This window comes from Oculina patagonica, chromosome 1 (assembly GCF_052425735.1).
Source record: "Oculina patagonica isolate OP01 chromosome 1, crgOcupat, whole genome shotgun sequence".
Classification (NCBI taxonomy): domain Eukaryota; kingdom Metazoa; phylum Cnidaria; class Anthozoa; order Scleractinia; family Oculinidae; genus Oculina; species Oculina patagonica.
Window position 1 is genome coordinate 38,146,873 of NC_135758.1, and position 13,118 is coordinate 38,159,990.

The following is a 13,118-nucleotide window of genomic DNA, read 5'->3' on the forward strand; positions in this document are numbered from 1 at the left end:
GAGTATAGCTAACTGTCGTGGGTCGTGGGTCGTGGGTGGAAGTCGTGGGTCGTGGGTGTGGGTAAAGTCGTGGGTGTGGGTAAAAGTCGTGGGTAACAAAAAAGTAAAAAAATACTAAACAAAAATGTTTAACAAAATAGTTCGTGCACGGCTAGACTGAAGCAGAGATTCATCCCAGCCAAAGGACTCTTGGGTGGTCTTTCTGTTTAACAAACTTGTTGGGATGTCTGTAAACCGCCAGGAACATTACCAAACACCCCTGGGACACCAAACATTTTTTAACATATAAAAAACGGTTTGATTAAATTTAAATAAGTTTAAAATATAAAACAAGGTAACGATATTAATGAAATAAAGAATTAATAGGTGCTAAGAATTTTGCAATCAGAATTCCCAAAGTTTGATCGCTGGACTAAATCTGAAGACTTCCGATGGTATCAAAGAAAATTCTGAAGTCGTCCGAAAACTTTCAAGAATAACCCGAACATAACCAAACATTTTAAGAAAGCTTTCGAACGTAACCGCGAAGTCCCTTGTCTGAGCGAAAAAAACAATATTGGCCGTTTTCATACTATCGACGCATTACTCGTCTGGACAAGGATGGGTACATTTTTAGTTTGTCTGGTTACACATGTCTCTACATGTCTCTATTGGCACAAGACGCGTTACCCGTCTAGACGAGCTTCCTATTCTAATGCGTCGCTCAAAACGCAGTACGTATTTTATACCTTATCCGCAGCCCGTAGCCCGCGTTTTACACCTCAGTCTGTAGTCCGTTGTCCTCAGTCCGTGACCAAAAACACTCACGTGCCCGTTATAAAAATAAGCACAACGATTGGAAGAGGCTAGGTAGGCGAAAAACTATATGCAGTGCCTCGGGTGTCGGTAAAATAAGAAAGCTCTCGAAAAAAAACTCTCACGCCAAGCTCTCCCAATATTCCAAGTGTGTAATAGGTTGTAGTTGCGAATCCGAATCGCACATCTTGACAACGCTTTGGCCAACAAGCGAGGCCATTGCATGATTTTATTAGTTAACCAATCAGAAGCGTTCTTTTCTAACCGCAAACGGGACCATCAAAATTTCCCACGGAAAAAAATGCCGCTCAGTCTGCAACGCACAATGTCATGCAATATTTTAAAGTCACTTTTCTTGTGGGGTGAGGGGAGTGTGTGAGGACGAAATGCTAATCGTAACTCAGAATAAGATAAAAAATTAATATTAATTTCCGTGTTAATATTGTATCTATTACTCTTTTCTTCCGCTGTTCTTTTCTCAGACAAGAGGCTTCGTAAATGTTGGGACTTCGGATGACTTCGGAACTTTTCATTAATATTACGGGAGATCTTCAGTTTAAGTCATTTGCAAGCGATCAATTTGATCGCAAAATTCTAAGCACTGATCACGCTCCATTTGATAAATAAATTTAATTAAAACTATTTTGTTTAGCTGTGTTTACAATTATTTTGGTGTTCCAGGGGTGTTTTACGGTGTTTCTCGACATCCCAACAAATTGTTGAGCAGAAAGGCCTCTGAAGAGTCCTTTGTCTGGGACGAAACTCTGCGTCAGACTAGCCATGAACGAACTATTATGTCACAAATGTTTGTTCAGTATTTTTTTTACTTTTTCGTTACCCACGACTTGTACCCACACCCACGACTTTACCCACACCCACGACCCACGACTTCCACCCACGACCCACGACCCACGATAGTTAGCTATACTCGCTTTGTAATAATAGAGGAATTTGTATGGGTTTTTAAACCGCGAACTTTTGAGCAATAAATAAAAGCGAAACTTAGTGGACGAAACATAACTTGGTGTTGTTTGCTATCGTTACAACGTGTTTGCAAGCAATTTGGAACTTTTTTTCGTCTGTTCAATACCATGTTTACCATGTATAAATAATTTGACAAGTTTTCAGTCGCTTCCAGCGTTCAATACGTGTCAACCACTGAGCTCTCCTATCTTGTAGTTAGGAGTAAAAGTAGTTGTGTAAAAGCTTGAATTTGTCTCCAGCCTTGTCCCAGGGCACTTTCCCCTCAAAGGCCGAAAGTACCCTGGAGACGAAGTTTAGTGCTGAAGATGTTTCACAACCTTAACTTGACAATGAATAAAAAACTTAGGATTCATTGTCGCATTCTCCTGTAGTGGTATTTTACATTTTGTAAAGTGCAATGTCTCTTAAGCATACTAATTATAACCAAGTTCTGATAACGCAGTTTTGCTAAGTGTCATTTTAATAAAAACAATAATAATTGCAAATTTAAATGGTTGGCACTTGCAGGTGAAGATATTTGTGGGAGCGACCCAGGCTTACGCCGCAAATGATTCAAACGTACAAGTTTTTAAAGATGACAAGTTCGCAGCAACGTTTATCAGATCCCTACCCAATATGCCTAACCTAGGTGAAATAGAGATGATGGCCGTTTTTTTGGAGCTGCAGTCAACTTACTGCGACGAAATGCTTAGCGACGCCGAGTTAATGGAAGAAATCAGGCACGCGGATCTTGTTGTTGGCGAATTGTTGTATCTGTGTTCGTCTTTAGTTGCGGCTAAATTGTCAGTTCCACATGTTATCCTATCTGTATCCTCGCTATCTTCACCCATGTCGATTACGTTCGGATTACCCTCCCCTCTCTCGTATGTGCCGCAGAGCCAGTGGCATGCTCATTATAACCACGGGATGAATTTCATGGACAAAGTGCAGAATGTCTTGCAGTGGATGAAACTGTATGTGGTACACATTTACTATTTATGCCCGATGTTTAACAAGGTTAAGACAAAGCACAACATCACACCCAACAAGAGCGTACAAGAAACTCTTGGCAGAGTTGATTTGATTATCAGTCAAATGGATTTCACGTTAGAACCTGCAAGGCCGATCTTTCCAAGTAAGTATCTTAGTTGCAAAAAAAGTGTACAACGTGTGATTGGCTTGTTCTACATTTTAAAGTTCTTACAATATAATTGTCTCCGAATGTCAGAAACATTGTTAAATTGCCTTTTCAAAACTGAGCAGTGACATAGATTGCTTCTCTTGGCATTAGCCTTTTGTGGTAGCTTTTGAAATATTTAAGATTTCTCGCTCTCGATCGGCTCCGGAGAAGATTCCTGGGTGACCGAAAACTGGCTTACATTGACTGCTTTCCTCGTTTTTCCTGGTCACTGACTAAAGTATTCTCCTCTTGCAGATAGTGAAGTAAGCGCGAGCTAGCGGAAATGGACGAAAGAGAAGACATCACTATACTTTCTATAAGAGGGGTTTGCTGGCAGTCTAAGTTAAGGAGCTAAGTGAATTATTCTGTCGTTGAGTGGGTGGGGAAGGAAAGGGCGTATTACCAAACTGGAGCAAGAAAACAAACGATTTGAGAAGCATCAGTGCATTTCAATACCCTCTGCTTGCCTGCCTGCCTGTCTTGTCTTGTCCGCTGTCTGTCTGTCTGGTTTTTGATTGATTTCTTGGGTAATTGATTAGTAATTTTTTAAAAAAATTATTACTTCAAGACACTCGAGTTGTTGGTCCATTCCTACCCAGTCCCGCCAAACCTCTACCAGACGAGTTGGATCAGTTCATGAAGAAAGCTGGGGACGAAGGTGTGATCTTGGTGTCGTTTGGTACGGTCGTAGAGGACATGGGTGAAGCATTACTGCAAATGATGGCTACAGCGTTCTCAAAAATACCACAAAAGATAATATGGAAACTCAAGCTGAAGGGTATGTCGACCAAACCAGTTTGACCTGAGATGATAAATAAAAATGGTTTTGTTAATATTTCCAGCAGTTAGCTATAGGAAGTACATCTAAGATCATACCCATTCCCGAGCATCTAAGACTTTCCCAAAGTCCGTTTTTGTTTTTGGCATACAATATTGAAGGGACGCCTCTAAACCATTATGCCTTTATTTGAGGGACTTAAACTAGCTCTACTTGGTAAAATGATTAGCTGTGGGTTATGATGTCATAACACATCATTTAATCCGCCATCTTGGATTTCATCATATTCTTTTGAAGTCACCAAATAGTACAAATTGATCTAAAACAACACTCGTGACTTTCGACTTCACGCAATCGTACTAACCGGAGACAACATTGTATACCGCTAGACTCTTTCTTCTTTCTCAAACTTAACAGGCACGTCCAAGATCTCAGTGAGTGACAATGTCAAACTGTTGACGTGGATACCACAGAATGACATTCTTGGCCATCCCAAGACGCGTCTATTTATAGGACACGCAGGAGTCAACAGCCTTCTGGAATCTACGTACCACGGGGTACCCATGATTTTGTCGCCTTTCCATGGTGATCAGTTTGATAACGCTCGGCTTGCAAAGGAAGCTGGGTTTGCTGAGGTGGTGAACTTGGGGACTACGTCAGCAGAAGAGTTTGTTAGCTTGATTCGCAAGGTGTTAACACAACCAAGGTGAGACTAACAGCAATACTCTTCTGGAGGCCGTTCCCCTCAGTAAACCACTTTACTGTTATGTTGGCATCCTCTTAACAAATAGATTCCATTTTGCCGTGCGTCTGTTCAGTTATAGATCACAGATGACGTCAAAATGTGGTAAGAACAAAAAAAGTGGCCCACGAGCCGCTAGGTGAGTGGGTCACTGTTGTTCTTTCCACATTTTGACGTCTTCTGTGATCTATAACTGAATAGACGCACGGCAAAATTGAATCTATTTGTTTTATATAATAAAACTCTGATCTGGACTATGAACTCTGTTCACGCGCGCGAGTCACACCACCGCGTGACGTCATCTATGCGTCTGTACTCTAATAGATCATAAGTAAGAACCAATCAAAATGCGCGTAGAATTCAGGTTATATAAATTATAACAGATTACTACTAGCTACACTATAACACGACCCTAAATTCTGCGCGGAGTTTGAGCCATTAACCTCTCCCCGCGGAATATTAGTTAAATCATAAACTTTTAAATATTTATATTTATATTTCATGTCCGTACGGTAAAGAGCGATCTTCAATTGAGTGTCAAAAGTAATCTGGAATATCTTTGACCATACATCCATACATTATTCCACTCTGTGATTGGTTTGAAAACCTCTCATCCAATCAGATGCAAAACCAAAACCAGTCACTTGGCCACTCACATTTCCCCGCGCTTAGTGCAGGTCACGTGAATTTACCACAAGTCTTGATTGGTTTATTCAGTGTTACTTACGTTTGTAGTGATTGGTCACTGTAATTGCTTTGATCTGCGTTGGTTGTAGTTCATAACACTCAATTTAAAACCGCTCTGTTTAGAATGTTTAAAGGTTTTTCCTATAGGCTATTCTCATACACATGTACACCTCAGATTTTTCTGAACAAAACGAATGAGAACACTGGTTCTCTTTTCAGCAGCACGTGCACGTTCTCGTAAAGTGGTGTACCACCGAGTAGCTTTAGGAACAGTAGTGCCTTAAAATTTTAAAAGTGACATCTTTTCTTCTAGTTACCGCGAGTCAGTGGCGCGAATATCAAAATCAGTTAAGCAACTTCCACGTCCGCCTGTCAAAGAAGCCGCTGACTGGGTGGAATACACGCAGGCTCAAGGTGACTTACAGTACCTCAGACCAAGGGGCCTGGATCTACCGTTCTATCAGCTCTATTTGCTTGATATTTTGTTCTTAGCATTTTTAATTTTAGTTGTTGCCTTGTTAGCAATTAGATTCTTGTTAAAATCTGTGACTAGGTGTTTGTCAGGATCTACAAAGAAAGAGAAGGCAAACTGAAAAACGAACTGATTAACACAACTTTTTCTTTTTTTGTTGTTAAGGTTGTGACGTTGTTTTAATTAGTCTTTTAAACATTTCAGTTCCATTATAGTTTAGAATTGAATTATGGCCCGAGGCGTGACATCGTACACCATGTTGTACAAGTGGTCTAAACTACACTGCTTGTCAACGTCAGCTCCGTAAATAGGTGCATGCAAAGTTGCATGTTAATTTTAAAATATTTCGACCACCCTAACTTACACGTACAGTAGAGCAGAGTAGTGTGATGATGTAACTTTTGTAGTAAGTTTTGAGAGTTTTCAATAAGGTTTTTCGAAAAAAAAATCGACGTCATCTCTAGGCCTTCAGGCTGGTAATAGGGAGCATGTCCCCAAAATAAATCGGGACTGGGACGGGGAGCTGGATGCACCGTACTGTCAAACCAGGTCAAGCTAGTGGAATCCCGGCAAAGTTCTTTGTTGTATGTTTTTGTTCGCTATTTTGGGGTCGACCTTGCACAAAACCTGATAAAATGCAATATTTGGTTATGAGTGTTCATGCAACTAACCAATAGAAACATTGCGAATAGGTAATTCATGCATAGTGTATGACTGCAAAACAAAATGTGCAGGGTCGTGGACCTTCCAACATAAATTTTGGCCTTTTTGGTTGCTGCTTTGATGTTTGCCGGAATTCCTAACCATTTTCCTCCATTAACTATGGTCAAACCTCCCGAAAACGCCGAACACCAATTTTACTTCCGGTTTCTTGAACCAATTTTTCCCTTTTTCCCCCCCCTTTTTCTTGGAGAGTCGAGAATTCTGGATTCCACTGTAGTTTCCTAAGTCCTGCGTTTATCAATTATCACCGTAAAAAATTGGTGTACGAAACCTCAAATAGACACAAGCCAACACAAGCCATCTTTAGACCTGACTACGAGTACGAGATCGAGCACGAGTACGAGTTTGGAATTTCGAGACAATTTCGAGACAATCCCAATCCCAGTCTTTCCTGTTGCTGACTAACACATAAACAAAGGCACACATAAATCAAGGCACACGAATTTGGTTTGAAAAGTCGTACTCGTACTCAATCTCATACTCGTAGTCCAGTCAGGGTCGCTACTAATCACGCCGAGGGACCAAATAGATACGTAAATGGAATGTGACAATCATCCTTCTTACCGGGGAAGCGGTGAAGTTGCAAGAGAAAAGAAGGAGATGAAGATCCACATCTTGAGAATCATCAAAAGCCGGTGAAAGGCAGCCGGCAGAGGGCGATCGCGACTGATTAGAGGTGAGACAATGTTATATTCAGGACGTCATGAAGACGAGTTCTCAAGAAAAACTGGCGACCCAAAATAGAATTATAAACAAAGAAGGCTTGAGAATTACTAAAATGGGAACACTCCGTTGAAAGTGGCAATTCATTGGACAGTTTCCTTTGGACACACCTTGAGTAGAGAACTGGACAGTGACTGCAGAACAGCGCTAACATGGCAACGAAAACCGAGGGTGACCAAAGACAAAATAATGAAACATCCTGACACTCCCGCAAGGTGTAACAGTGGACAAAACTCTCCGCGCAGTATTGGAGCAACCAATCACAGCTCACGTTTAAAACATTTAAAACATAATGTTAGAGGGACAAAACTGAGTTTGGAATCAATAAAATAGTAACAATAGTATTTTAATTGTTCATTGAGCTGTTGAGGACCGTACGTGGTGGATGGTAACTCTATATGATCATAATTCCCGAATAAAGATGTTGAATTAAAACGCATTTCGTCTTTTTTCAGAGTCTCTTTTCTTTCTTTTCTTTGTCAGCAAGCCCATTATTTCTCATATCAAACCACCGTGAACGAAGGCACCTTAAACTGAACCACAAAAATGCAAACGCTAGAAACATTACTAACAGAATATCTAGGAAGTAAAGTTTGCAGAACGGTAAGTCAAGACATCGCGGGCGCAGGTGTTGTAATCCACCCACAGCGTGCGTATATTCAATCCAGTCAGCGGCTTCTTGCACAGGAGAACGAGGCAGAAGTGTGATGAACTTGGACAGTCTGACTGCAGACTCACGATAACTGTAAATAAATAAACAATTAAACATAAATGAATTTTGACGTACTGTTTGCTGATCGAATCAAAATGCACTATAATGTTTTCAAAGTAAAAGTAAGCAAGTTGTTTATAGTTCAAAATTTAAGCGGTAACGGTGTGAGGCAGGAAAATGAATAGATGAAACTAGGAAGTGTGACTTGTATCTCTTTCTTACAGTGAAAACACGAAAACCGTGAACACTTTCATTATACTTTGAAAAGGAACTAGTAGATGAAACAGTTGACAAGTTATTCACGAATAATAACCTGCTGCCTCCATCTCTGTCCATTTGTTTATATTTCTTGCAGTTTGGGCTATCATTCGATGGTTTTCTGCAGAAATTTACATATGCAAGATAGAGGAAAGTGTTCACCGTTTTCTGGTTCACACTGTAATTAATATGATTATAAGAACGCTAACAATAACCTAAATTCCGTGGTACTTAAAACAGATAACTGTCATTTGATTATACAAGGCGGAAGGCTGGATGATGCAGAAATTTTGAACTGTGGCGTGCTGTCGGTACAGTAAATTTCCAGCCTTTGTTTTGACGACCTATAATGCTATAACGGTCGGGAAACTAATCACAAAAGCGCACAGGCTTTGAAAATTGCATGCCAGGTCAATATATAGTCATGAGGATATTTCTAAGCAACACCTCGGATCAAAATTGCTGGCTCAAAGATGACCGGTGCTTGTACCCATTAGCGATATCTAGCTACTGTTAGCAGTGTATGGCCGATTGTATACCTCTGGTTTGATATAACTCTACCGATGACGTCTACCAACTCATCTGCTGTGATCGCGTTTAAGTTTACAACCTCGGCGAATCCTTTCCTTTTAGCTAAGTAAGCATTATCGTACTGATCCCCAAAGAAAGGAGCGCAGATCATAGGAACACCGTGATACGCCGCCTCCATTAATCCATGACCACCTCCATGATTTATAAACAGTTTTGTTTTGTTGTGACCGAGGATGTCGTTTTGAGGAAGCCATGATGCCACTTTGATGTTGTTGCTTAATTTAACCTTTGTTTCTTCTAGAATGGTGTCAAATCAAACGAAATATATATGAATTGTGAGGTAGTGGTTAGTGCCTAATGGTTAATGCGTTAGACTGCAGTCGAGAACCCCGGGTTAAAGCACTAGCTTTGGTCCTTGTGCTGGGTTCTTAATCAAGACATTTTACTCTCACAGTTGAGCCGGGTTGGTCGAAAGCCGATTAACACTTACCCAGGATTGAAAGTTGATCGAGGGTTTAATTTCTCTTGTATAAATTAAAAATGTTTTTATTGCTTCTGTTTTGTGGAGATTGAGATCAGTCGACGTCAATATACGTGATTTAAAGGCTCCCATATTAATAAAAAAAACATTTCAGGTTTAATTATAACAACATTTGGTCTAAAATCTAAAGGGATCTCGAGCCTGGTTTTTGTTATCGGAAATGCTTTTCCATGGAATATGACATAAAACACTTCCTTAAAGCAAACACTTACCTATATTAAGTTTCCAAATTATTCTTTGAGAAACTCTCGAGAAAGCATCCGCCAGTAATGCCAACATTTTCTCGTTTATATTCCCCATAATGGTACCGAACGATACTAGAATCACGCCTTCGTCCCCAGACTCCTGCATAAATTCCTCAAACTCGTCCGGCAAGGGTTTGGCAGGAGCTGTCAGAAGTGGGCCGACAACTTTAGTATCTAGAAACGTAAGGAAAACAAAATGAAATCAAGAATAGTACTATTTAAATGCACATTCACAACCAGAAAAGCGAAGACCACAAAATGTTAGTAGACCTTGGCACTGCAAGGACTTGCAACGAGTCAGTTTACTGATCTAAGATGCTAGCAATATTTTGTGGAAAATTAAAATACCTTTTCTTATAAAGGCAAAACACTCGTTTCTGTGTCTTAAGACTATATTTTAGTTTATTTGTAATTCTACTCTTTCCATTGGACTGCGACATCCAAGAAACATGCATCACGTGGTACATTTGGTTGTATCACATGATCAACCGTGTTTGGAAGACTGTAGCACAACTGACGAAAGCCACTCAAGCTTCCCTCCCAAACACGCACAGATTTGATGGTTTTTCTCGTCTCCATTTAGTAACCTCAGTCCCCAGGCTGAACTAGTTTCTTAACATGTAATTCTTTTTGTTTTCTTTTAACTATTCATGTAAGTGCACTTGAGCAAAAAAAATGTTATCGTTGTTGAATAAATAACACAAAGCAAACTTACTTGGTAAAACTGGCCTTGGATACTCCAGAATAAAAGGCTTTTGCGATATGATCAAATCAACTCTTCCAACAGTCTCATAAATAGTTTCGTCCGGGGCAATATTGTATTTCTCCTTTAGATCATGAAACGGAGGCACCATACCGTAGTTAAAAGCACAGTAAACAAGAATCCAGTGATAAATGTTTTGCAATCGTTCTACAAAAGACATTTCGTCTGCCAAGGTTGACTTGAACTGAGGTACAAAAGATGGCATAAGTGGGACACCAAATGCACGCATGGCTGGCAGATTGAGAGTGTTTAACAGAACGACAATATGAGGTAAAGAGAATTTGCTGGCGATCAGAGACGAGCACATGTACAACCCGTCGCCGATAATGAGATCAGCATTTCGGATATCATTTATAAGCTCTTTGTCATTCAGTACCCCTTCACAGTACAAAGCCATTAGTTTGGACATGCTTGACATCTCTGTTACAACATCAAGACCTTTCTTTGGCCCACGGCGAGTAAGCATGATTTGATAAAGCGGCTGAGGTGTCTTGTAAATGCGCACGTTTGGTTGACTTGTCACATAGCTCTCAAAATCCCCGACAACAATTTGAACCTATGAAACAAATGAAACGATTTTTAAGTGGTTGAGCTTCATAAAAGAAACACAAGTTGTTGCATCACCATTTGTGGCCTTATGTGACACAAATCACACATAGTCCGAGGGTAAACAAAGTGATGAGGGTAAACAAAGTGATGATGATCCGAGGGTAAACAAAGTGATGATGATGATGATGAGAGATAGGTAATGGGTAACAACATCACCATAAATACATGTACTTGCATGCCAGACATGACCTATGTTGATCAGGTGAAGTCGTTACTAAAGATGTAATAAAGTATTTCACATGGGTATAAACAACAACAACCAAAACACTGACTAGCCTAGTTCCACCCTTTTCTGTCACGTAACATGACGTTGTGTTGCGTGACACAGGAATCTGACAACTTGTGGTATGCAAATTTCTTTGATTAACACACTGAATAGATTAGGCCACGCAATAAAACGTACGTTGATACAAAACATTACCAGCATTTGTCTGTTTCTTTGGTTGAGCTCTGTTCTCTGAGCAATAAATTACATTATCATATTGCATTTCTTTTTGAGACCGGAGATGCCAGTGGTAAAACAAATATACAAAACAGTTGGGTCACGCAACAAAATAAATTCTGTATATTCGTTACCTTAGATTTTTAGAGTCTAAAAACCTGTCAGGATTAAAACTTGGGTTCTTTGAATATTACTGTATAAGTAAATAATTTTAAGATACTGTAGACCCGCAGAAACTTAGATGAATGTTAATGAGCTTTTGTTTATAAATAATCCATCGGATATCAATAGAACATGTCGCTTTGTATTTGTCATGTAAGATAAAAACAAATTCCGACTGCTTGCATACGATTTCAAACAAGTACGTGTTGTATTAATTATGCTGTAAAACAAAAGTTAACCGGCTATATCTTTCAGTACTCTTCATAATGAAGCCTTCCTTCCTGAATCTGTACGAGGCACGAGGGAAAGCTTTTTACATGCGTTAAGAATTTATTGCTGAAATGTACTTGCCGGACCTTGTGTCCTCTTTGTGCTAATTCATCAGCTAGTCTTGTAAACACCAGGAAGTGACTCTTGCCAGTAGAGGGAAACATCACTAATGTGGCTGCTTGACAACATTTCAGAGCGAGAAAAATAATAAAATGCCGACCAGCTAAGGCGACCGCCATGACAATTGAAACCGTGACGAAAATTTGTCACGCAAATCAATCTTGGACCCAGATCCCCCTATGCCTAGATCACTAAGGAGGCTGAAGCGCTGATGATCGCTGATGCCTTTCCTTCGTTTGTTTTTCTTTATTAATTATACCATTTACCTAGGATGGTGACCAATGTGCTGCTTTCTTCGCAGCTTTTATAAAGTCATTTGACAAACAGTTGTGGATTAAATGTACTCATGAGCAGACCGGACTAACAATTTTCACGTTCCACGAGTGGCTAGTTCGTCGTGTAAGCCTGCACAAAACTACCTACTAGTGGCACAGAAAAAGTCCGATCCGTTCACAAATTATAAGTTATCTTTAGTTATTTCGAGAACAAAGATCGATTGCTAATCAGTTCAATATAATATAATTAAATGGCTGGTTTGCAAAGATCACTACCGCTGTTCAACCGTCTAACCAGCTTTAGGCCTTGTTCAACCTTCTAAATAATCAACCAATTAAAGACCCAATTCCCTCACGACTGCATCCATGCATAACAAAACTGGTCGGACTGGTGAAGCATGGCTACCTTCTATCATATCTTCTTTCTTTCTCTTCTTTCGACTTGTTTAGCAGAAGATTTGCGTTTTTTCCACGTTTATACGAAGTCGTTTTAGGGTGATGTCTAAACTGGGTAAAAAGAGTAACATAATAATAATAATAATAATTTATACATTTATATAGCGCTAAAACTATAAATATTCTAAAGCGCTGTTTACTATATGTAAAAATAATATGAAAATATAAAAATTAGAATGAACCTACATACAAATCAAACTAGAAACAATGTGATTGAAAAGTTAAAACGCTTAAACACGAAATGCTTTCTTAAAAAGGAAAGTCTTCAATTGACTTTTAAAAGTCTCCACTGATGACGCTTTGCGAATGTCAACAGGAAGCTCATTCCACAGGGAGGGGCCTGCCTTGGCAAAGGCTCTATCCCCAAAAGTTTTCAGCATTGTCTTAGGGACAACTAGCATATCATGGCCATCGGAACGCAGGTTGTACCGACCAACAGGCTTGGTCTTCAAGAGGCCAGAGATGTAAGGCGGAGCTTTCGCATGAAGGGCCTTGTACACCAGTAGCAGTATCTTAAACGTCACCCGGTACCGAACAGGAAGCCAGTGTAGTCTACTTAAGATGGGAGTAATATGGTCAAATTTAGGGACCAAGCAGACCACACGTGCCGCGGCATTGAGAACCCTTTGTAGACGGTCATATTGGTATTGTGGGAGACCATAGAGTAGTGA

The 13,118-nt window shown here is 39.9% G+C and overlaps 2 protein-coding genes across 2 annotated transcripts in view; one reads left to right on the forward strand and one right to left on the reverse strand.

The window, feature by feature from the left end:
* LOC144646886 (uncharacterized) overlaps window positions 1–5,742 on the forward strand; it is a 10,865-nt gene extending 5,123 nt beyond the window's left edge. The window contains exons 5-8 of the mRNA XM_078506596.1: window positions 2,287–2,893; window positions 3,507–3,716; window positions 4,134–4,422; window positions 5,459–5,742. Of these exons, the coding sequence (XP_078362722.1) occupies window positions 2,287–2,893; window positions 3,507–3,716; window positions 4,134–4,422; window positions 5,459–5,738 (1,386 nt within the window). The 3' untranslated portion in view covers window positions 5,739–5,742. The remainder of the gene's footprint in view (window positions 1–2,286; window positions 2,894–3,506; window positions 3,717–4,133; window positions 4,423–5,458) is intronic.
* A 1,696-nt stretch (window positions 5,743–7,438) lies between these two features.
* On the reverse strand, window positions 7,439–11,835 carry LOC144629110 (UDP-glucuronosyltransferase 2C1-like). Its single transcript, XM_078487306.1, has 5 exons — window positions 11,683–11,835; window positions 10,066–10,669; window positions 9,318–9,524; window positions 8,573–8,861; window positions 7,439–7,806 (listed from the first exon to the last, which is right to left on the reverse strand). The coding sequence occupies exons 1-5, from the start codon at window positions 11,833–11,835 to the stop codon at window positions 7,515–7,517; spliced, it is 1,545 nt and encodes a 514-aa protein (XP_078343432.1). The 3' UTR covers window positions 7,439–7,514.
* Between the last annotated feature and the right edge of the window lie 1,283 nt (window positions 11,836–13,118).